This window comes from Wasmannia auropunctata, unplaced genomic scaffold, assembly GCF_000956235.1.
Source record: "Wasmannia auropunctata unplaced genomic scaffold, wasmannia.A_1.0 LD336035.1, whole genome shotgun sequence".
NCBI lineage: Eukaryota > Metazoa > Arthropoda > Insecta > Hymenoptera > Formicidae > Wasmannia > Wasmannia auropunctata.
Window position 1 is genome coordinate 466,565 of NW_012026855.1, and position 25,489 is coordinate 492,053.

The window sequence follows — 25,489 nt, forward strand, 5'->3', positions numbered from 1 at the left end:
TTCAATAAATTTTATACTCTTACTTTGTTACGTCAATGAAAACTCTCGATAGAAAAATATTGAGCTTCAATAATATATGAAAAAATATTGTAACTTCAATTTTTATTTGTCTATTATTTGTCTAATATTTTACTCAAATTATGACTAATAATATAACTTCAAGGGGAAAGAGAATGGAGGAGAAAAAAAATACATATAACAATGATATATATATATATATATATATATATATATATCACTGTAGTTTGCACATCGATCGGTATCAGTGGTTTTAGCACGATCAATCGCGCAATTCTCCACTCCCTGAAACTTCGGCTCTCCTGGCACACGGTACACATTGTAATCCGAAAGTAACTAATTACAAGTACTGCACGCTAATTACATCAATTAGCAAGCCACCTCTCCAAATGCACCTCTTCGAATGCTACGCTATCGAAGCTAGGAGCGAGAAAGAAAACAATCGTAATTCCACTTTGGACGACGTATTCCACTTTGGATCCGGCGCGATTGGCGCCTGGAGTTAGATCGCACGTGGATAAGAGAGTGATCGTTGCCGAGATGAAGCACCGTTTCGTCTACATGTTCCCGATCGGTTCGCGATCGTGCAGCAAAGAGCGTTGAAAAAACCCCTTTTACTCGATTCACCGGCGAAATACGATTTGTTCCTAAAACTCTTGTCTATCCTCGCGCGTGTGTGGGACTCCGCCTTCTACTCGTCACCGATCAACAGATCGACTCCGATCTACAAGTCGCTACAACTCGAGAAGCGTTCTCTAGCGTTTTTATTTTCTTTTTTTTTTGTTCGTTTTTTTTTTTTCGAGCCGGTTGACGTTACTCGCTTGTAACTTGGCCCCCGTACCTTGGGCAGATCGCCCCTGTTGCTGTCTTCACTGCTTGTGAAGGTGCTAGAAGTGTCTATCCCGGAGTCTTTGGTCGCGCTGTCTTGGCTACCCTGCCGATCGGCCTCCCAAGACCATTCCTCCTCCTGAGGGCCGCCGACATTGGTCCCACCGTCAAAACGCACTGTCTTTTTCCCCCTTCTCTCCGTGAACCTGATGGATACGCCACATACACACAGAGACACGAGGACGATAGGTGATTGGTGCCTGTGCACGTGTGTGTGTGTGTGTGTGTGTGTGTGTTTTTGAGTTTGTGTGTATGTATGTGTGTGGTCTGTCATGTCACGCCGCGTGCCGCCGCGATTTCGTAACTCGGTCTGACCAAGTGATCGAGCTCGAAGTATGATCCGCCACCGTCGACAACACGGCCCGTATGTACAATGTCGGTTTATGCTTCGCCTCAGAGCACTTGTCGTTCAATGTTTTTCGGATTGTTGATCAGGAACTTGTTATTGAATATTTTCGTTTTTTTTATATATTCAATTGTAACAATATTGAATTGAATAAATTGAAACAATATTGTAAATTCGGACATAAACTTGATCAGATTCGATCCGTTCCCACAATGTCGCAAAAGCGCAAGCATGTTTTGAATTTCCTGGTGTTTAATTTGAAGGAGAGATTTACACTACGATAATGATAAATCAGAATATTCAGCGTGTGCTGTCCGATAAAATTTTGATTGTATAAAAAGATATTTCACCGGGAGGAGATAATTTTCAATTTGTTGTACTTTTAATTACAATATACACACGACAGTAGAAATTCATATTTTTCAACAAAATATATGACAGAACAAATGTCGTTCCTTGATCAATGACACAATTTTCTTTACGATATTACTTCTGTTTTTTTTTTTGTTTAAATCGAATAAGTGTCGAAAATGTAATCCGATCCGAATATTTGTCTTCGATACATGTACTTCAATTAACGCGATTTTAATGTATAAAAATTCCCAATCGTAAAAGTTCATCATTCATCACTCTACGAAAAATCTTCTGAAGGAAAGCGCGTAATTGCGACATAATTTCAATAATACAGACATTATATTTATATTCCATCTCAATATTTATACAATTTTCAATTATAAAACGAAAAAAGTGAAAGATAATTATTGTTATTTTCGCGTATTCTTAACGAATAAGATTCTCCCCCCGAATAAGATGTTAGGGCAAACAAAAAAAACCGTCTTGCAACGTCGAACTTCTGCGATAGGGAATCCCCGCGTCGAGACTCCGTCAAACTGTTTTCCGTTCTCATTCGCGCTACCGGTATGACGCGCTTCATCATCGCGTACGATCGGCGAGAAAATGAGAGGAAAAAAAAAGCGGCGCACACGATTGTCAGCCTCTTTGAAACGCACCTCCTACTGTCGGCGCGCCACTCGTCGCCGCACCTTCGGAAGCTCCGTCTGACGAGAGTGCTCTCTTCCTTTCGCGGCTCTCGCGGTGGATGATGGCCGTTATGCTCCACGGCCGTCGTGCCCGTGCCCGACCCGTGATGCCCATTGTGGGATCCGCTGTGCCTACGCCCACTACTGGACATCGATTTCGGACCTCCCGCGTGGTGGTAGTACCCTTTCCCTACAGTAGATCCAAAACGTTTCGTGTTTTTCTTTCTCCATTTTCCTTCCTTTCCCTTTTCTCTTCTCTACGAGCGCGTGCGCGGATTTTCTTTTTTTTTTTTTTAAACGTATCGCAAACCCTTAATTCTAGCTACGCTTCTCTCTCCCGCGCTTCTCCAGAGAGAAAAGAGCGTATCCTCCTTTGAGCGTATCCTTCTTTCTGCGCACGCGTCCTCCTCCAATTTTACAGGCGTCGCATTTTTTCGGCGATATCGCATGTCGAACATCTACATACCGAAAACGAAATCATTGAATCGGGGAATTATCCCGTCATTATTATCTCGAGTCGAGAGTGCGTCATCCTGCGATGCCTTACATTGCCTGTCCCGCTCGGTGTTTCTCCCCTCTTTGATTTCGCGTGTCAGCTTCGTGTGTGCGTTTTGTGTGTAGCGATATACCTAACGGAAACGAGATAAAGGCAGCGGTGCAAGCTTGCCCGCGATAAATGTGCGACAGACGACGTCTGAGAAGCGTTAAGTATAGAACCGTACGTTTGAATCTGCCTACGAATGGCACACGGATTGGCGAGAGACGCTAAAAAGTACGACTATATATGCGTAAATTTGTGCAGGGATCGTGTGGTTGTGTGTGTACGTGTGCGCGTACGTGCATAACGGTAATTACAATTTTTTCTTGGCAAAATGTCCATTTAAAGTTCTGAGACGCTTTCTATTTCTTCAGGACAGCGGAATTTTAATGGTGGACATAACAGACTTCCATCCGTTACACAAAAAAACAAAACTGGGCGAGACACAAAAACACATGAAAAATTACCGAGAGATGCAAATTTGGCCTCCGCAAGGTCCGCATTTAAATAAATAAATTAATACACCCGTAATAATTAATCTGGAAAACAGAAATATGCTATGTCGATATTTTCAAAATAACCTTTATTTTCTCTTGAAGTTAAATTCTTGTAAAGTTTAAAGAAAGTACGTCTTACACGCTTACGAATGCCAAAGCTAGCACTGTGTTCGAAAACTTAATACTTAAGATTAGTAAGACACATGAAAAACACAGTCCTAATCCTAATCTTAAAAATGTAATTTTGTTGATGCAGCGTCACATAATCCCAATTAAATGGAAAGTACCTACTACGGGTTTATGCGGATATCCAGATATTGTGTATATGCGAGCGAACGGAAGATGCGGAGATATTTGTGGGAGAGTTGTATGTGTGTACGCGTATATATTCTTGAGTGAAGTGTAGATAAAAATATACCTGTGCACGATTCATAGCCGTCCAAAGTAGAACAAATAAAGTCTATTACAATTCTCTGCCGATCGGTCGCATCACGCGACGTGCGAGTCACGAGAGTTCTTCTCGTAGAAAAACTTGCTATTTTTTTTTACCCTCGCGTCAGTCTCGCGGTTCGAAAGAACAATTTTTTTTTTGCAAAGCGCAAGACAAAAGAAACCTACAAACAATTAAGTATGGACGGCATGTTCCCAATGAAGTTTAATCCTGAAGTTGGATTCAGCGAGACGGAATTTTCAAAAAGTTATCGAATCCCGCGCGAAGATTGCAACGTAAAAGAATGCGCAAAAAAAAAAAATAATATAACGTGCGCGTAATCGAGCCCGCGAGAGTCAGATAAACCAGAAGGAGAGACGAGCTTATCGATCCCTACACTCGGTACGCACGACCGTTCGGCAGATACGTACACACACATGCACACGCATACGCACAGATATACATATTATATATATGTATATGTAAGTATACATACAATTAGATATATGTGTAGCGATTAATATATAGCGAAAGATGATTTGCTTTGTATTTTTACGTAATAAAGTTATTAAGTACCGCGGGGAATTGCCGATTCATTCTGTCTGCCGCCTTCTCTCGCGTACCCCTGGAAGTCATCCCTAGCGGCGGTGGCTTTTGCCCTAAAAGTCGATCTCTCTTTAACTACATTGCAACATACTGTTTGACTTATTGCTAATCATCGAAATAATATGCTTGGCCGCTGCGGTTCATCTACATCAGAAATAAATTGGTTTTTTTATATATGTAAAATATATATATCAGAAATATGGGAATATCGGTGCAAGATTTCGTGCTCGGTGTGTTTAAACACAAGACGCAGACGTAAGTAGACAGAAAAACTGAATGATAGTCACGAAGTACAATGAGCTGTTGAACATCTGTGAATAAAAAATATCGCACAAAATAAAAATGCGAAAGCATATATATATATTCACTTAATCCAACAATTCTGAATTCACCGCGATGAATTTTACAACCATGCTACGAGAACATCGCGAAATGCGAATGATTCTTTGACGTCAGACAGTGTTGCGTAAGTCGTTATTCGGAGATAATTCTCTCGCTGAAAGAAATGCACCATATTAATTTTGTCATGATTAAATATTTAAAAAATCGTACGTAAAAAAATATTTTCAGATCGAAGAGCGTATAAAAGGGACATTTGGGGAGAAGAAGTTCCGTTGTATATACGTATATATTGTCACTACGTAGGCGATGAGTGCGATATAAAAAAAAAAAGAGAAGAGATTCGCGGTTCGTAAAACTAACAAATTGGTAATACGATCGCCACGAGAAAGCATTCATATCATTCAACGACACCTACATAACCGCGTTCCATGCGGCAGTGTGCATTTGATATCCGTGTGTCAATGCGATCTCGGCATTACGACATAACGAGAGACGATAAAAGCAGGAGGAAGGAACGTAACGTTGGAGAGCCGCTCCGTTGAACGATCGAAGGCGCGTAACAATGGAATCCGTCTGGTTACGAAAAGTTCACGCTCGGTATCCGAGAAAACGTTGAATTTAATTTCCATGCGCAGCTATCGACCTATCGTAAATCGTAACCGAGACCGCGAGATAAGAACGTCAATGAGGCAACGTAAAAAGGAGAGAACCTTCACGTCGCGCGTATCCGCGCGCCTCGTCGCAAAGTAACGACCTGCAGCATAAAAGACGGTCGGCCACCGCCATTATCTCGGTTATAATACGTGAACGCAAAATGTTGGGACCTGGAGCGACTGTCGATGGGCGTTTAAGCGCGCGTTTGAAGTGGGCGGAATAGTCACGCATCCGCAGGTACCTGGCGACGCGAGCGTGGCATTTTCTGCTCCGACGAGACGCTCGTCGTGGGTAATAAATAGAAGGAGTGCCAGGACGCGAGCGGTAGCAGATGTCGTTGCGGCGAACGGAAAGGGAGGAGGGACCGCGGAGTCACGCGTCGAGGAAAAGTGTAGAGAATCTTAATTTAAAAGTTAGATGACACCGACTCACCGCGTATAAATCACTCGCAAGATTTTACTGCCCCGTTCCCGGCGCCGCCGCCGCCTTACGCCCACTTTCACGTCGTCGGCGGCGACGGTATCTCGTTTGCGCTCCTATTTCTTATGAAAAAATTTCGCTGAGCTTCGGAAGTTTGGCCGCGCGCGACCAGCATGGATAAAAAAATCCGCGCCGACGAAGACTCATTACCGAGATAACGAAATTGGGTAAACTCGAAATGTGCCGAGTATCTACCACCGCACGTTATCTCACGCCGGTGAGGCGTGATCGATAACGGCGAGAGCGAGACTTTTTAGATATTACGGCGTTTAAGCGTGTTACTGTCGCATCGAATCGCGCTATCAGCAGGTGTCAGAAACGGGGATTATTCTAGGACTTGTGGGTCTCTCTCGCGCGCGGCAGGTGCGCGACTGCTGAAAATCGGACTGGGAAATCTTCATTAGCGTTGATTCCGAGACGCCGAGATTATACGTAGCGCGAGAATATGGGACGGTGCAGGAGAAGAGATTACTTAGAGATTAGACGAGAAGTGGATTATTGCCAGCCGCATCGATCGTGCGGCAAACGTTTCTCCCGGCAATTAATTTATCCTACAAATATCTCTCCTTCTTTTATTCCCCCCCTCGTCTGTTCTCGCGCGGAGAGACACGTGTCTCGCCTTAGGGTTCCCCCGGATTTTCCGCAGGTCCCCCATTAAAACGGGCGATCGCCCGGATAACATAGGTATGAGCACACACGTAACTTACCTCGGCTTCTACAAACTAATTCTCTATTCACTAATTGTATTGTGCATCTACGAATGGGAGCAACAACACCACCGTCGAGCTAGCCCGTCGCTTCCCTCGCGCGTCGTATGCGTTCAAGAGCGATTCGTATACGATTGCATATCCTCACATATGATTACTCCTTGTCACCCCGGCCTTAACTTACGATTGCGTTGCTGCACGCAATCACCTCTCTCCGTTCGTCAGACTTTTCAATGAAGCATGTGTTCGGCTAGATACACCTCATCTCATCTCGAATGTGAACGCGGCCAGATGCTTCGTGGCCAGTTTTACACGTTCGTCAATTCTTAGCGCTTTACTCTGATTCCTTAGACTCAAAAAAACCGCAAAAAGGTATAGACAATCGATTAAATTAAGATTGAAATCAACCGACGTGGATGTGATGAAACACCGGCCATTAATCTGGCCGTCGGGCGTGTGACCGATCATCCAATGCATATTGTTTTCACTTTCATCTTGCAAGTTCGTTCAAATATGATATTCGTAACGAAAGCGATTAATATATACGCGTCGAGACTCCTCTCACGCTTTCCGGGAAAGTTTTGCCGTGCGTCGTTTCGTCGAAAAAAAAAAAAAAACATATAGGAGGAAAAAAAGAAGCGCCGAGACTATCGGTCCGCATTGCCGCTATTATTGGCATTTTTATTGACGGTAGGCCGGCAGACCGTGCGTCACAACGCGCGGCACGGCGCGATGCGTGCCTTTGATACGCGTAGTCTCCGCAGTCACCGCGGTCTTTCTGCGGAGACTAGCGACCGCCTGATTCCGCGGCCTCCGTGTTTATCCCAAGCTATCGCGTAGCGATCAAGAGGAAATATCACGTGGCGTATAATATAGAGACAGTCGGCCTACTGTGTCTCCTCCTGTGACAGAAATAAATGTGGAGGAACGGATATCTCAGAAGGGAGGCAGGAGGGGAGGGATCAAAGCCGTACGCGCTCTGCAAAATCTAGGAGGGAGGTTGCTTTAACTATTTGCATCGCCGGATATACGGTAGGCGCGTGTATGCGTATGCACTCCGCGCCCACATGTTTGCACATTTACATGAATCCGTAACTAACTGTATAATAAATCGTTGCGCCTCTGCTGAGGTCTCTTTCAGCTTTCGCGGGAGAAGGCAATTTCATTTATTTTCCACGAGCAGAGCATCATTGCAGGCTTCGCAAACTACTTTCTTAATTCCGCCCCTCAGACGTATTAACCATGCAGCAGACGCTTCTCTCGATCAATGAAAGACACATATTTAATGAGTATTCGATGTATTTTATACGGCACGCAACACACGCAGTATCGTTCAAAAGCGCTAAAATTAAGTTAAAGGCGCGGCAGTTATGACCGACTTTAATTTTACGCGATTCCTCTTCTCTCATTATATCTATTTTTCCGCAATAGATTCAGCGTGCCTCGATTCCTACGTGGAAGGTGGTTCAATTTCGATGCGCGCGCTGCGCCAGATTTATGAGTGAGCAAGTATTCCATAGTACAATAAAAAAAAAAGAAAAAAAGAAAGATGAATACAGCGCCGAAGCCTTGTTCGTCCGACCGTCAAATTGCAATGTCTTCGGATTAAATTTATACGAGGCTCCACCGTCTACCCTCCACCTCTTCCTTCCCCCCCGAGAAGGCTTGATCCTCTCTGTTGTGCCGCGTGGGTACACTTGATGCAAGGAAAAAAAAACTGCTGCGGTGCATAAAACGCTACTGCGAGCGCTAATATAATTACGGTTATCGCGACTACAGTGCTCTCTCGTTTGTCACGCGGGCGATCAATCATGGAAAATGGTCGGTGCACGTTGCGCGGACAAATTAGCCCGTGAACTCCCACCGGAACCACTGTAAAACGCGTCGCGAAGGAAGAGAGAGAGAAAAAAAAATAATGGAACGCGCGTCGGTCGATTCGAAAAGCGCGATCATACACGGCACGCAGTTTTCCCGTCGCCCTGCAGAAGTAGGGAAAATGTCAAAGTTTCTCCAGCCTCCGTTCATAAGTAACGAGTCGCGCGGAGGGATGGCGGACTAGTGTGGGTTCACGTGCTCTTCATTGTGTTCCCGATGACATTTCGTAACCCCATTTCGCTGACTACGTCGGTTTATTTTTTCTTTTTTTTTTTTTGAAAAAAAATTTGCGTCGTTGCGCAGAGCTCGAAGTTATGGTCGAATTAACTTCAAAAGTGAAGCCGCGGGAATGTTTAATTTTACTGTGCATCGGCATTGTATGTGCCTTCAAACGTTATAGGGAATTGTATTTCGAAATCAGAGGAGGTAAGTGATAAATCGGTTCGCGCTAACGAGGCGAGGGGTCAGAAGTGCACTCGTAAATTCAGGTGCCGGAGGGAGGAATAATCTCCAAGATAATCATTCTACGGGTCGAGGAGAGCACTGAGCCTTTGAGCCGGCGGGCCTTTTTTCCGGCCAACTCCTGACCGGTTAGAGGTCGAAGACTATTCAGAAATGAAGAAGGGGCAGATGTTTGAATTCGCCCACGTGCTGGCCGTGTGACGTCACGGCCAGCGTGTGGGCGTAGCGAGGTACCAAGAAGAAAGAAGAGGGTTGGGGTGGAAATAGGAAGACCGCGGCGAAGGGAGGAAGGGCGGGAGGGAAAAAGAGAGAGAGAGAGAGAGAGAGAGAAAGCAACAGCAAGCAGAGCGCAAGAGAGGGTTGGACGGATGGGTGAGCGAGGGGCGAGAGGACGCCAAGGATCAATGCAACGGCGAGACCGGGAGGGCAGAACCTGAGAATTCCCGCGGGATACATCGGCGCGACGCGGTATACGCGATACACGATCATGGATTTAAAAAAACAGCGGACACCCTCTCGTCTCTAAGAAAAGCCCCCATCCCCCACTCCCTCACTCGAAGGAGACACGCGCCCGATCAAATCCAGTCGATATTCCGCGGACGGATCGCTGGGAGGACCGTAAAGGGAACCGAGTACGCTGGCCATTATAAAATCGATACGTGCGCATCAAGTTATATAACGCGGCATTTCACGTGTGCGTTTACTATACACAATCCATTCGCACGGAAATTATTAAACGCGACCGTATTATTCGTCACGATCCCATTTCGATTGCCATCGCATTGTCCCGCGCCACGAAATTCGCACGAGGATAACACGGTTACGCGCGTTTTGGCTAAACCCGAATCAACCGATTGTCCCCCGGGAAAAATTTTACGACGGCGAGATTTGATTTATACGCATAGTCATCGATCGCACGTTATCGTGGTTACACATGCGATGACCCAAGATCCTCAGGCACGTCGAATTTCGCACTTTCGCAGGGATTCTGCTGTGCGACCGACGCAGAAACTCGGCATATCCGACCTTCATCATGTGGAAAAAGTGATGCACGGCGGAGGTAGGCAGAATACAGTTTATTTCTGTACCCTGCGAGAGAAAGAGAAAGAAAGACAGAGAGGGGCAGAGAGGGGGAGACAGAGCTTCACCCTACAGGTGCGCACCTGGATGAGTCGGTTCACAGTTCGCCGATCTCGCGTTTAATCAACTGTGAATCGCATACATACATCGCACACACGGTTCCCTCACCTTCCTCCGATTTTTGGGAACGGAACGTTCTCCACGAAAACAAACGCGACAGCAAAATATTGCTGAGGATGTACATGAAATTTATGAGCTACTTTGATAATCAATTAAAGTATAGCCGATTTATTTCGTCGTTAAAGTATCTCATAACTGAAACGCGACAGAATCATACGCTTTTATTACATTTTTAAATAAATGTAAAATTAATATATAAAGTTGACTCACGAAGCATATACTTCTCCTTAATTTTTTTAGCCAATAATGTGTGATCGTGAAATAATTTCATTAATAAAATGTAAACAAGAACTGTCGGGGTAAAGAATTATATATATATAATTAGACCTTTTTTATATCTAATGTTTATAAATATTAAATTGATATTTAGTAGCATTAAGTCATATTCAATACAAACTATTTCAATTGATATTACATTTTACATTTTACGCGTGTTGTCAAACAAGAGCATTGGATTGATCGATTACACTTTCTATAACCGCCTTATGATATCGTGAATACGCGTGTTCTTTATAAACCAAATATCTATTGACACGGAAAGATTAGACTTTTCTCGTGCATTGATTTTCAAGGGCAAGGCCGACCCTTCCGATTATATGATATTTCATCATGCACTTTATAATAAATTCAACAGCAATTTTGGCTATTTAGCCAGATTTTTTCCTTAAATTTTACTAATAGCGTATTTCGCAAAAAAATAAATAAATATAACATAAATGTAATATAATTACAATTGTCGCGATATCTGTAAAGTATTTTATCAACTAATCAAAAAATTAACACAACAAATATGATAAAAAAGATTCGACGAAAGACGTACTTAATATTTAAAACGCGTATATACTATTACCACATAAATCGTTTCGTACATACCACTTATTTTGAATTAATCCAAATTACACTTTATGATACATAAATTAGCTTTAATTTTATAAATAGCCTGTTTTCGTTCTGAATTAAAACTCTTCTTCAAAGAATCCAAATGAAATTTATATCGCGAGTAGTAGCGATCAAATGAAGTATCTCATTAATTTATATCGAGTGGTGAGAATAAAATTAGAGATAAATATTGGGATTGGAGGATTCGCTTACCCTTCTCCGACTCGTCCGGCTCGTCCAGCTCGCTGGCACATTCCGGTGTGCTTCGCTCTTCCTCGCTGCTACTGAAACTTCTTTGCTGCGGGACGCCCACTGTTGACGTAGGTTGAGCGGAACGTCCGCCCTGTGTCTGATGCATCGAATGCTGCTGTGAGGGATGCACTGTAGTACGAACGGAGCCAGTCTCCATCGGTGCCTGACCGTAAGTCATCCCGAGGTCTGTACCCTGATCCTGCATTGCATTAAATAATCGACACGTTATAAAACTTGTCAGTGGAATCCGAATGCGTGACATGCATATCAAGTTGCATAACTTTCAAATATAATTATCATTAATTGATCCATAAAAAATATGATATAATTTTAAGAAATATAAAGATTTTTATATAAAGATTGTTAAAAAGCATTCAATGAAACATGAAGTTAATTCACTGTAACATTTTTATCTAAATATTAAAAATTAATATTATAAAAAATATAAAAATTTTGAATTATGTCAAATAAATGTATATAGAGAAAATAATAGTTGTATGTTTTATTTTATAAATTTTATTAACTCTTTGTTACTTTGTCAATGACTAAATTTGCAAGCTTCGCACGAAACATGATAAAAGTGGCTCGTCGAATTTAATGCAATTGCACATATATATGAATTAACTTCCATAATTTTGATAAAGAATCGATTCGAAATTATCGGTCCTCTTACTTGATAGGTCGATCGTTGCCTCTGATAATTCTGCGGATGTTGTCTCATCAGACCGTCGAGTTCGCCTCGGTATAAATTGGGATCGTCGTCGGGATAGGATGCAGGATGCCTCGGAATTTGTTGCACCGGGTAAGAACCAACCACGTGGGGTGTCGGTAAGGTTCTCGCGTGGGGCGAAACGGACATTTCCACCCCACTGTCGCTCGTGGACATCCGGCGACCCGAGATCTGCAATCATAGGAACTCCACCGTGAGTGCTCTGTGTAACACGTCGCGAGGGTGCGGGCTGATAATCCGACGGCTATATGAACGGGAACGCCTCGACCTTTCCTTCCGTTCGTAAATAAATAAATCGCGGAGATATCAAATGTGCGAAATATTGCGAGCTTATCACGGTGCGACGCTACATATTTATGAGTGTAAGGAGCATCCAAGCATTTACGTGCGCAAAAGTATATTCTACCTTGTAAATAAAAGAGTGCGTTCCGACAAGAATATCGGGCTGGCGAGCGAGAAGAACGTTACCTGCTCTTGCTGGGAGTACTGTCTCCTGAGAGGACAGTTTCCGCTTCTCTGTAATAACGGCAAATTCTCTTTCTCAGCCGCACTGTGCGCCCTCTCGAGTTTCGGTCTTTTATCCCGAGTTTGGTCCGCGAGTCCCTGATGACCACCCACCTGCAAGTCCTCCTGCATTTGCCGCAGCAGCGCGTTGTCCACGGCGCCGAGGCTCGTTTTCGACATCCATTGCCCGGTCTTCGAAAGAAGTTCCTGCTTCTTCCGGCAAAGTATGCACACCCATATCACCTGGAATCAAAAAAATAGCATTCCCGTGTTGTTGACCACGAAAAAAATAGCGCGAGCACCCGTTTGTAAATCGGCGCTGAGCATATTTTGGGCGCTGGTGCGCTTAAAAGATTATTGTAAGGTGTATGCTTTTTTACTAAGGATTACCGAGGAAACGAATGCGTGCGCAAAAATTTTATCTCTCCAAAGCGCGAAAGTATCTTGAAAACTTATCGATCCAGGTCACCGCGTGTGGCCAGTGACGAGGATATTAATAGGAAATTACCTATAGGAAGTCGGCCGGTTACCAAGCTAATTGGAATGTATAAAGCGGCGTGAGATTGATTATAGAAGCGAAAGACACACACCAACTCTTAGAGTAGCTTGGGTAGCAACGAGCGACATATCTTATTTTGCAGCGAATTATCGTCGCTCGAGCGCGTCATTTTCGCAACAAGACGAATCCGCATAAGACGGAATCGAAGAATGACGTTCTAGACTAAATAAGTACGGTGAGTATTTGGAACACTTGTATCCGCTCTGCTACGCAGAGTTTAAAATCTCGCCGATTTTACAAAGAGAAATTCCTCTCCAAGTTTCCCGTCGTCGGACCGGGCCATGGCCTCGGGCTATATTCTTATGCAAATCCACGCGAATCTGACTAATGTTAAATTAAATTGAATAGACGCGAACGTAAAGATGAGAAGGGTAACAAAAGAAATCTGTTCGCAGAACGCATATATATGTAGACGATCAAACGGCAGTTGTAATTCTTCTACGACTTCTTTTATGTATCTTCGTCAGTAAAAAAGAAACTTCCTCTTTGCAAATGCTTATCAATTTGTCCTACTCCTAAATATTAATTCGCATCTCAATAATAAAATAAAATGATACGCAAAATATATTTAAAATTAGTCGTTTTCAAATTTTTTTCAGGTGCATTCATAATTTATAATGTAATATACTGTGCGATATTTCTGTTTTTTATGATATTTTTGCATTTTTAGCTTTGAGCACGGATATAAATTAGATATTCTACTTATATTAGATATCGAATATATACACGTATCTATCATTATTTAAGTAATCTGTTTTTAAATATAATTAAATAAATACGAAATACAAGTTATTAGGTAATAATACAAATCCGTAAAATGGAAAAACGTTTCGTAATATATTCTAGTGTGATACAAAGAGAGGATGACATGAGTCAGATTAAGAGGCGGCATATTTAACATAAGATTAATCGTTTCAATAAATTGCCTATAATGTGTATTCTTATACGCAACTGTTGCGTATCGGATATAATGAGGGTTCACAATTAGTGAACTACCGCTCGAGTCAAGTAGTTTGCACTGTGAATAGAAACTAGTAGAATATTTCATCAAGATAGAGAGTGATGGATGGAGCGTTTAGCAAACTACAAAACAATGCCTATGCAAACTCTCATCGATAACACTTTGCTGCCCACTCCCGCGTTACATTGAGAAAATCATGATGGGGATCATTGACGCTCCCAAATAATGTATAGAATTGGAGGTTTCGTTTATTCTCTGAGAGAACAGAGAATGACGCACGCGAAAAGAGAAAACTTTAATTATTGTTGTAAGAATTCCGATTTCAAACGTAAATTAACGTCAAGGTACGACGAACTTTATTTTAGTTTGATGACGAATTTGTTGAGAGCTGAGAAAGTAAGTGCCTGTCAACCTACTTCGTGCTGAACGCTGCGTGACGAGTGAACGTGATTCAGTATCGTGAATTCATTGTACATACGTCAAACTCTGCCTTAAAGGAACATGTAATTTTTGTAGCGGCATGATTGGATGATATCGTGCGATATACAATGAATATATACAGTCGACACTTCGATTCGTTGTTGCATGATAATTTTTACACCATGTTTTTTCTTATATTTAATTCTAAATGAGATAATATCTCGTGTGAGCTACACAAAAATTATTGCATCATTATATATAAAAGTATGCACAACTTTCTGCAATAAGCATTAATGCTCAGTGCTGTTGACTAAAATTATAGTCACTTAATAAAATTGCCAAATACAACATGTAAATGTAACATAAAATACATAATGTGTACGAACCGTACTAATTATAAGATGGTTTTTCCCGTAATTACATGAACATTATACCCTATACACAGACACAGAGAAAGAGAGAGAGAGAGAGAGAGAGAGAAAGAGCTACCAACCATCAATCAATCAAGAGTTTATTACGATACTACATTCTATATCTTTCACGGAGGAATAAGTACAAAGACATTTTATACTTGGACACGTTTCTCCTAATTCGCACGTTTCGTTAAATGTTTCTTTAAGAATTATCGGAAAGCTTTCGATGTCATTTCGCGGGCTGTAAGTTTAACGTTTTAAAATTGAAAGGAAGAATTCCAAAAGTAGAACCTGCGGAAGCTATAGAAAATACGCACGGAGAGAACGATGAAAGAAAACGTGTCGCGTAGTAGGTATACGTGCGCACTCGAGCTTATTACCTCAAACTGCGACCGCGAGAGACGAACTTCCGCGAGGCGAATTCGAATACGATATCGACGTCACACGTACGTGCGACGATCGCGTACGCTTAAGCGAGGTATCCTCCGACGAGGTACTCGCAACACCGACACGGTTCAAACTGACAGCACGCCTGTAAGGAAGAGTCCGCGAGGAGTGAACAACTCACACAAGAGAACAACGAAGATATGGAGAAAGGGAGCCGGGGAGCGAGGGAGGAAGCAGCAGCAGCAAAGATAGATGCGGAACGGGAAGAACTTGAAGAGCACTTCGTTGAGTTGCCTAGACAGCAATATGTCAAGAGCTCACCCTCTTTCCGCGATCTCCCTTCGCTCGCCAGCGTCCTTCGTCCGCCGAAAATATTTCGTACGTGTGACACATGTGTGAGCTGCCGATGCTGAACACCTGCCGATGTTTAATAAAGGGAAGGAAAAGAGAGAGAGAGAGGGGAAAAAGATCCTCGAGCCTCACTATCCGCCTGCGCAACGATTCGAGAGAATCCGGTGCCGCGATCATTAATTCGGCGAATTGACCTGCGTCGGTGATTTGCATTAATTAATTAGGGACAAATTAATTCAGATTACTTTATCACCACGCCAAGTATACAGCAAGTCCTACCGGCGCGGCGGGTATACCGGCCGCCAGCCGGGGTCGACAATGGCAACAGCGATGACACACCGGCGTCGTCATCAACGTTCCGATACTTCGAGCAGGAGGAACGATCGATATCACACAAGTTCGTACAAGTCAATCCGATAAGTCACTACGACGTCAACGATATACGGCAATGTAATATTCGCCAGCGATTCAACGTGATTCCGTCTTGACTTGGGAAAATGTGATCGATGCGAACTTTGAATATGTAAATCCTGTTCACATATGCTAAATTATCTCTTGCCTTATAATACTGGTCGAAGGAGAGAGAAACAGGGAATATATTATTTATTCTTATCATCATCAATAATTTAATATCTCATAAATCTCATTTGATTTATATATTTATTTTACTTGTCTCAAAAAAAGAACACAAATTTTTATAAAAAATAAACATATTATTACTAAATTGTAATTTAAGATGAGACAATGTAAAATCGATATGCTCGTAATGTCGCACTAACACTGTTCTCATTCTTTCAGGTCTTCCTCTTTGATCACTCGGAATGAACCCGAAACTAAATCAACTGAACCCGCAGTCTCGTCTGAAGGAGTTTCCGCTTTCTTGAATAAAGCATTGTTTTTCGAAGAAAATAGTTCTATGAGACCGTCGCGGAACAAAAGAACCTTCTTTATTGTCCCCGACCACCTGATGGATGAGAGAAACGTAGGAAAAGATAACGGAAAGCACACTGCGACGCTAAGGGTTTCGGTCGTCGCGCGCAAGACGTCCCTGTGTAGAACAACATCCTCAGATCGCCCTTCAGACGCAAGAAGAGCTCGCTCCGTATGCACCCTCTAGCGAGGCGTGTCGTATCGGGGCACTTCGAAAGACCAACCCTGGAATCATGCTTCAGCATATAATACGGACGAAGTTACATGGGGGGGGGGGGGAAGTACGTGCACAAGTCCGGCTTTACGTAAATGACGGTCAAGCCTTTGAGGCAAGCCGACGCAATTACGAAGTGCTCTCTCGTTTTAGGAATCAGTTTGCACACACGAGATCGGCAGAGTTTCAAATGATACTGTCACCGATCCCGGACGGATTATTGTGCACGCCGAGGGATGTTATTGTGTATCAATCGCCGCTATCAATCGTCAGTGAATCGCACCGATAATAAATTAGCATAATGCGAAATTAATTTGACAGACTGAAACAGTACGCGAGCTTTCGCTTATCATTGATGTTTTTACAATGTTATATAAACTGCGTACATATAATAAACGTACCCATAGATGAAAACATTTAATGGGCGGTAAAGATTTGCCTTAGTGAGAGTTTACGTCGTAAAGCTTCATTCACGAAACTCTCGTAGAATTCAAGAGTCCTCCGTCCCACGGAGATTGCGAGGATTTCGAAAGTTTACGAAACGCAATTTTATCTACTCGCTCGCTTTTAATGACTTTGACCTTTGCCTTTTTGCATCTTTCTGATAGGAAGCATAGATCCATATTAGCGTCAAGGGCTTATACTTTGTCCGGCGAACTTTTCAGGTGTCCTACATATAGAATGAGGGAGAGTCGTATTCCTAAGTCGCTGCTCCACGGAGGGCGTCAGTTGAGAAACGACAGATGCTGCCCGTAAGTCAAAAGTACTAGGCTCTTAGCGAACTTTCGATCGTTAATACCCCATTGGGAATGTGTGTGTACGTGTGTGCATGTCTAAGACGCCGCGAGAGAGTCGCATATATTTATTATCGTCCCCCCCCCCCCACACACACACACACACACGTAACTCCTATAATTCGTTTATGATCGCCGACGTGCGAGATGCGAGGAGATGCAGTCGCTCTGAATTACTAAAGCAACGAGAAATATTTTAGTAAAAAGGCACCGTTGTTACTATACGTAAACTTTTGCAGATTAATGCGTTGTTAATATTAAAGCAGTGTTTGTAACCTTATTTAAAATTTATCGAAGTCTGAAGGATCCAAGTACCCTCTAAGAAACATTTTGTCGATGCAATAGGTTTTTTTCATTAAAAAAAACCAAAAGAAAATTCTACCAACATCGAGAGACTACTGCAAAAGTAAACGAAGAATAGGGTATTTATTGATCATTGCAATATATGTTACGGCATCCGTCCCAATCCTTTCGAGCGAAAGAAAGCAGCGATCGCGGAGAAACGTGAACGATATACAAATATACTTTTAACATCGGTACTTTTAAACAACGTAACGAAATTGTCGATAACATAAATCCTGTCTCGTAACAAAATTAAAAATAATTTATATAAATGTTTGCTTCAACATACTTTTCTTTCAAGTATTTTTTAATACAAACTATATATGATGTATATATCCGACCGCATACAATGTTTAACACTATTAAATTTGCGAGATCGGCCAATTATGATTATAATAGAATCTTGATGTAAAATTTCATATGATTTTATATAGGTACGTTTTTCTATAGTTCTACAAACTGCGCGACGTTACTTTTGGTCTCGACGCAGTTTTTAATTGAACCAGAAAGAATAGTAATATTATAGTATTAAATTGATAAAATAATACTGACGCTTACAAGCATCTCATAAGATTCTTCTTTCCCATCAACGCGATTATTTTTTTAATGCTAAAATACTAATTATCTAAAAGCTAACGTCCACGATAGACGTTGATTTCATAATTATTATTTTGCAAATGCATCTCGTATAAAAAAAAATCTTCAAAAGCATTATCAAGTTCCTCAGTCTTACCTTCTTCTCTCTTTATCGTGGACTTGATATAATTTCAAAATGAAAAAATAGTTGCCTGATTTCAAAATAAATTTGTCAAGTTGTCAGCATAACAGAAATGCAGAGGACGAAAAGAACCATGCAAAAGCGCACGTGACTTTGCACGATCCTGCGGTACGAAAAGTAGGAACGATCGGAATTAGAGTGGCCCGTAATCAATAATACAGATTGTGGAAAACGATAAAACGAAGAAGTCGACAAGTATTTTAACGTTACACGTATTTCCTCGTCGCATCGTTCTCGTATATCTCCCAAACTACCTCGTGTCTTCCTGGTAAACAACGCAAAATCTCTCAGGGGCGATTCCCCGCTACGTTACTGTCTGTGCTTGCGCAGATAATAAAGTATTCGATAGAACTGATTTCGTGCCGCGAGCGCGTGTAAGTTGCGTTTCAGTCGCGAGGTATATCATCGGACGTATGGTCGATTTCTGCAGCAAAGGAGCTGCAACCCGAAGCGTATAGATAAACAAAATGGTCGCGGAATGGATCGTAAACGTCGCGTATTCCAGCCATCGACATTTTTATTGTGACGTCGCTTTCCACGTATACCAGTCGCCGTTTAGGTATCGCAAACTGTGTTCCATTCAGAACCACGTTTGAACTCCATGTGTACGAGGCACCTATTCAGAAATCTCCGTAATTCACAAGAGTTTAAAGTTCGTGGAAAAAGGGCAATTAATTAGTTTCTGAAAAATTAATCCAATTGTGAAAATGTGGCAAATTGGTAAAAAAAAAAAAAAGATAATAAAAATAGAGATTACGTGCAGTACATAGGATATTGCAGCGCGTTTCATAAAAATAAGATCTAATCCTCTATAAATAAATCCCGTAAGCAATAACAAAGACTCCTCCGTTCCGTTTCGAGAAATTTATTTCGACGAGTAATCCAGTCACTCGACACGTCTCTCCAAGAGAGACATTGTTTCTGTCTAGCAATTCGATGTCAATCTTCGTGCCGCGATTACTATTGTAGATCGCGTAACAGTTGCTCATAATGTCCCAGATCTTGTTATTCCGCCATCCTTCTTCCTTTTCTCTTTCCCTGCTTCTCTTCCTACAACTCCCTATGCAACTGCTATTTTCGACGTCTGCCGCGGCACCGCGAGCGAAGACTATCTATCCTTTCCCGGCGATGCCGCCGCAACTCGGGAGAACAACATATAATCTTTGAGTCAAACTGTGTGCATCGAGGAATCCCAGAAGAGAGAGCGTAGATTTGACGGATAGCGTATATTTTATTCCGCCCTTCCTCCCACTCCCCTTATGTACCACCCTCTACCTCCTCCTCCTCTTCCACCGTGCTTCTCTACCACGCACCCTCCCTACCAAACTTAGATCAATATGTTGCGTCATGTACCCCCCCCCCCGTCCCATCCCTCCTCGCACACCCCCAACGTCTCACCGTCCACCCAGCCACCCACTCCTCCGACGTCCCCGTGCTCCAACCACCCCCGGCACTCCCTCCATGTGAACCAGCGCGGCGGGTGACGTCACGCAGGGACGCGCCCCATTCATAGGCTCCCACGCAGCGTCCAGGCCGCGAGAACGGAAAAAACGGACAGAGAGGGAAAGAAAGAAACCGTTAGCGGCGACGGCGACGACGACAACGGCGTCGTATGAAACGTATAGTCGCAAGCGCGTAGATCGTGACGGGATGCGTATAATAACCGAGCGGCCGGTATCGATTCCCTTCGAGCGAGACATTTAGGTAGCTCTGTAATTTCGCTGTTTTCGCAACGGGACGCAATTAAACGGTCGACCGCGACCGTGCGACGGGACGGGACGGGACGGGACGGGACGCGACGCGACGCGACGGGACGCGACGCGACGCGACGTGGAGTAAAAGAGCTGCTCCCGCTACATTTAGAACGAAGAAAGAACCTTCCCTTTCCCGCCTCCGGCCCTCCCTCCCCGTTCCCCGTCTTCCGCCCCCATCGTTCCGCGGACGCGGATCGATGATGTAACGACGCTCGCTCACGATGACGTTTGTCATTGTACTTGCGTGCGGCCATGACGGAGGCGTGCGTGCGTAGCGTGCGCGCACGTGTGCAACCCGGCGGCGGCGCGGGGGTGGCGAGGGGGTTTACTACAAAACACTACTCCCCACCTGCCCCCGTGCTCGCCTATACGTTTATGCGATCGTCCGACATTTCCGTGCCCGAGCGCCGTTAAATTTTACGCGGGCGCGCTCACGAGCGTCATTGATCAGCGCCCGGATTACTTTTAATAATCCGGAAAATGGAGCTCTCTGTCTCCGCGCTGAAAGAGATGAAAGATGCAGCGACCCTCGGGAAAGATAAAAGCTATTACATGTTCGCAGTAAAGAGGTGTCCTGCGCGAAATATCACACACAGCCGCGCGAAACGTGTGATTTGCGCGCGCGTTACCCCGGCAGAAATGTTCTCTAGATTTCCTTTCGGTAATTATTTCGGTATTAAATCCGCAATTTATCTGTCACGAAACTGGGTCATTAAATAAAGCCAGAAGACACGGTGATCGATAAAATCGGTGTTCCAAGCTAAAAATAATAAGGGAGAGATCTAATATTATATATTTCTACTTATTTAAATCTCTATATTTATATTCATACATGCATAAGTTGCATAAGTTGCGCATATATTGCGGCTACCTCTTACGTGCATCTATAAGTATCCATGGAACCTCCAATGGCGTACTTAAATGTACTATATATATATATATATATGTATATACGTATCGCACATTCTGCGACACAATATAATAAATAGTATACGATTACACCGAGCGAATACCAATGAATCTTTCTCTGCATATGCTACTTTTTTACGTTTATTATTAGTACGAGGATCACGCCGGAAAGGCTACCGATTCGAATATCGGTAAATCGATATTGTAATGCCACGCGAGGACGGGACGTAACCACCACCACCACCACCACCACCACCACCACCACCCCTCCCCCTCCCGATGCGGAGATAAGAATAATATTTGCGCAAGTGAATAATCGCGTTAGAACGGTATATACGGTGCAAATTCGACGAGCGTTAGTTTCTGTTTGCGAAAATCTCTGCTGACCCCGGAATGTGTGGTGGCGCGGTTAATAGCGAAGTTTTAAAAGCGCCGCACCCGCCGGCGGCGGCGTTCGCCGCGTGTGCCGAGCTACATGTACCTGTAGCCCCTACCCTCCTCCGGACCGAGCGTTAATCCTTCATCTCCGCGGATAAAAGTCCGGAAAATCGAAATTGTGCGCGAGTAGAAAACAGTGCTGGCGAGACGTAAATGGAGAGAAGATCTGCGCGGCGGCTATTTAATGACGACATTACGCCCACGCGTAATACCATGGCGATAAAGGGTTGATTCATGTACCGGCACGGAGATAATAACACGCCGCTATAAGTCAATTGTTTTGACGTATTCCAGTATAATATTCGTCCCCCAGACGACACGCACCGATTGTTATCTTTTACGATCGCGTCTTAATTATTTCCAGAAAGCCGACGTTCGCCGGTTCTCGGTATTATCATGTCCATCCGACGTTTCTCTCTCGTCGCGACTCGATAACGCTGTCCGCCGAGTTAAATTTACCCTTACCCGTCTCCTCCTTCCCTCCCCCCTACCCCGTTAAATCGCGCGTTATCTCCGTGCATTATCTCTCCGCCGCCGCAGAGTACATACGCGCATAATGAGGCAATTGCGAAATTTATGTCCAATCGCGGGAAATCGAAGAGCTTGCCTTTCACGCCATATTCACGCCATCGAGATTTCATCAGAAGAATATATACGGAAAAGAGAAATTCCACACAAAAAACGTTTTGACGGCTAATTTGCGGAACAGGAGCGATATGTTATACATAAATCTTTTCAGAAAGGTAAAAGTGTATTCATACAATCTCCCCCTCCTCGTTTAATCGATCGTGGTTTTGAATGGCGCTTTTCAAGTATTAATCAATAAATTGTTCGCTGTTCAAGCATTAATCAATAAGTGAGATTTTTGCAAACTCGATAGTCTCGCGTTGATTTTATTGCTTATCTTATACCTACTTACTTGCTAAAAAAAACTAAATAAATAAAAAAGACAAATAAAAATTACTGCGCCAAAGTTCAAGATAAAATCGTGACAATATTTTTTTTTATCCATACATTTATGAATTAAGAACAGTGCGGGCCTGATGAATTTATTTTCCACACTTCAGATGTTACTCCGAATAACTATTTGCATCGCAAAATAACATTTCGGTTTACGTATTTTTGCTTTCCTTTGCAGTTATTTTTTGTTAAAATGATTTATATCTCCCCAACACCCCTCCCCCCCTCCCACCGTTATGTTCTGTATCGCTCGCGATACGAGGGTACATTATTTACATCAGACGCGTTAATATCAACTTGATCGCTGTGCATAACACACACACACACACACACGCCGATAGATATCTTTCTATTTTTATTTTCCGTGTGATCTTTTTACGCCGAGGCCTTCGAAAGGTTTCCCCGTGGTATGCCGAGTGGCGGCGTATGTAATACGCGGAAAGAAAAGTGGTACGTCATGACAGACAGTCGCAACAATTTCTCGATCAATCTGACCCCACGATTCTTTCGGCCGTTTTATTCGCGCGCCGCCTTTTCCCGTGCCCTCTTACCTTGCTTGACCGTAAAGTGACCTTTCCGCCGCAGCGTGCGCAGCATCGGATGTCGCAGTAGTTGCAGATGTGGCCGACGCCGTCGGCAAACTTGGTTTTCAGGCATATGTGACACGTGGCGTTCAGCTCAACCCCGGCCTTTTTGTGTTTCTCCGAACGCATCCGTATCGTTTCTTCGAGGATCTGCACCTCATCTTGCTTTCGTCTACAAACAAATAACAAACTATTAAGAAAAAGCAAAACTTCGGAGGGCTGAGCGTATCGCTTACAATCTATTACATTTTATTTGCATATTCTAGTTTCAGATCTTTTCCCAGATACAAATGGCGATGAGTCAGTTATTGAGTCAGTTGTTAAGAATTTAAAACTGATAATTTTTATAGCACCTAGGTAATATGATTAAGTATAGAGGAGTACAATGAAGAAAAAAAGTATCCTATTTCTGTCACTTCCGTATTATGTTTTAAAGAGATTTAATGTTAATAATAATAATTAGATAATAATAATAATTAGATAATAATAATAAATAATTAACAATATAATAAGCCTGACAGTTCAAGGCTTACGGTTTATTAGTTTCCATGTAATATATATTATATATATTACTTCTGACGATCTCATGTAAGAAGAACGATGGTTTATAATCAGTGTCTACAGGATAAACGATGGAAAATTAACCTTAATCAGTATTTGCGGGTCCAGTGGACCCGGATATTTTTTCCAATTATGCGTTAAATCTTCAGATAGCATTGTGCAAAAATTGTCTGTAACATAATATAAATGTTTTTCACAACTTTACATAATTTTAAGTTACATAATCTTATTTCTCGGAATTTGATCTTTAAAATGAAAATAAAATTTTCAATTACGTTAACTTTAAGATACGTTAATTTAAATTTTTTTGGACATTGGACCCACGAATACCATAGTTAAGGAAATTTGGAGAAAATATCGATTAAGAAATGTTAATTTTTTTGTGTTTAATTGTGTATTAATTGTGATAGTATTGTAAATACTACTGTTTAATGATCAACTGAATTCGTGTCAGTACTAGAAAATTACTGGCTATTTCTGACATATGGAAGCCACATCCCGTGAGGAACAGCAGCCGAATTTGTCAATCCTAATTCTACCATTTGCGGACTCCGGCGTTCTACCAAACCTCAAGATAACGGATTGCTCCCAAATTTATTTCTACTCCGTAAATCGCACCTTGGAAGCGTCTTCGACCGAGTGGTCGCGTTTTCTCTCCCTGAAAATGCGACGCCGACGTCACTGCTGTCGTCTTCATCGCCGTTGCCGCGGCTCTCTATTCCCGCTCCTACTCGCATCCATTAAGCCAATTTAGGACCGTGTGTCCTGCACGCTCGAAATTAAGCCGGCAATTCTGCCAAAGTGCGTCATTACTGCACGATTTATCGATATCGGCGCGATATTGTTTACTACTGCAGGGATTCAGACTAAAATATCGTTGCATCAGTTAATTTAATTTCGATTAGACAAATTCTTTTCTCTTTTGTCATAGGACTACTTCAAGAAAGGACTGCAATTTGCTAAACCGAATTTAGATAAACTACCTTTATAATTTTATTTTTCAGTGTAAGCGAAGCGTTAACTTTTGTTTAATCCTTTTCCTTTTGTGTATAACTTAATTAAAATAATGAACTAAAGAAAGAGACAATAAATCATTAAAATGAAACCACTTATCGGATTCAACCACCCAACAAATTTAAAATGTTGCAATCGGCTCTCAATCGCATAAACTTTTTATAAACGTGGTAAGAATATTTATTTATCAACTTTCCATTCGAACGCAACGCGCGTCACATTGTTCGAGGGAAAAAAAAAACAAAATTTATAAGCTCTAGTTGACAGTTATTGCAGCGCGCAATCGTCCCTTGAAAAACGAGAAGCTATATTTAAGGTCACATTTATTTCGTACCTGTCCGACCGTAATCGCATCTTTTGTTCTTTATGTCCCTCCGCCGACTAATTACGCGAAGAGCTCTCGCTAAAATGTTAGTGAAATTAATGAACCCTGAAGAGATGAAATAAACATCGCCTGTACAATAGACGCGACATCAGTATATTTTAAATATATCGCGAGTTGCAGTCGGATAAACAGAACTGTGCTCTATTCATTAGTGAATCAGTCCGATCTTTTTCTCCGTTTGTGCATCCATCAGAGAGAAAAAGGGAGAGAGGGGAGAGAGAGAGAAG

The 25,489-nt window shown here is 42.6% G+C and overlaps 1 protein-coding gene across 1 annotated transcript in view; it reads right to left on the bottom strand.

Annotated features, from left to right (window-relative positions):
• The window catches only part of LOC105452240 (regulating synaptic membrane exocytosis protein 2), a 62,686-nt gene that overhangs the window by 32,287 nt on the left and 4,910 nt on the right, over positions 1 to 25,489 (bottom strand). Inside the window, exons 2-6 of the mRNA XM_011693186.1 lie at positions 23,270 to 23,474; positions 12,473 to 12,751; positions 11,948 to 12,175; positions 11,236 to 11,473; positions 4,334 to 4,416 (exon numbers count right to left, since the gene is read on the bottom strand). Coding sequence (XP_011691488.1) covers positions 4,334 to 4,416; positions 11,236 to 11,473; positions 11,948 to 12,175; positions 12,473 to 12,751; positions 23,270 to 23,474 — 1,033 coding nt within the window. The remainder of the gene's footprint in view (positions 1 to 4,333; positions 4,417 to 11,235; positions 11,474 to 11,947; positions 12,176 to 12,472; positions 12,752 to 23,269; positions 23,475 to 25,489) is intronic.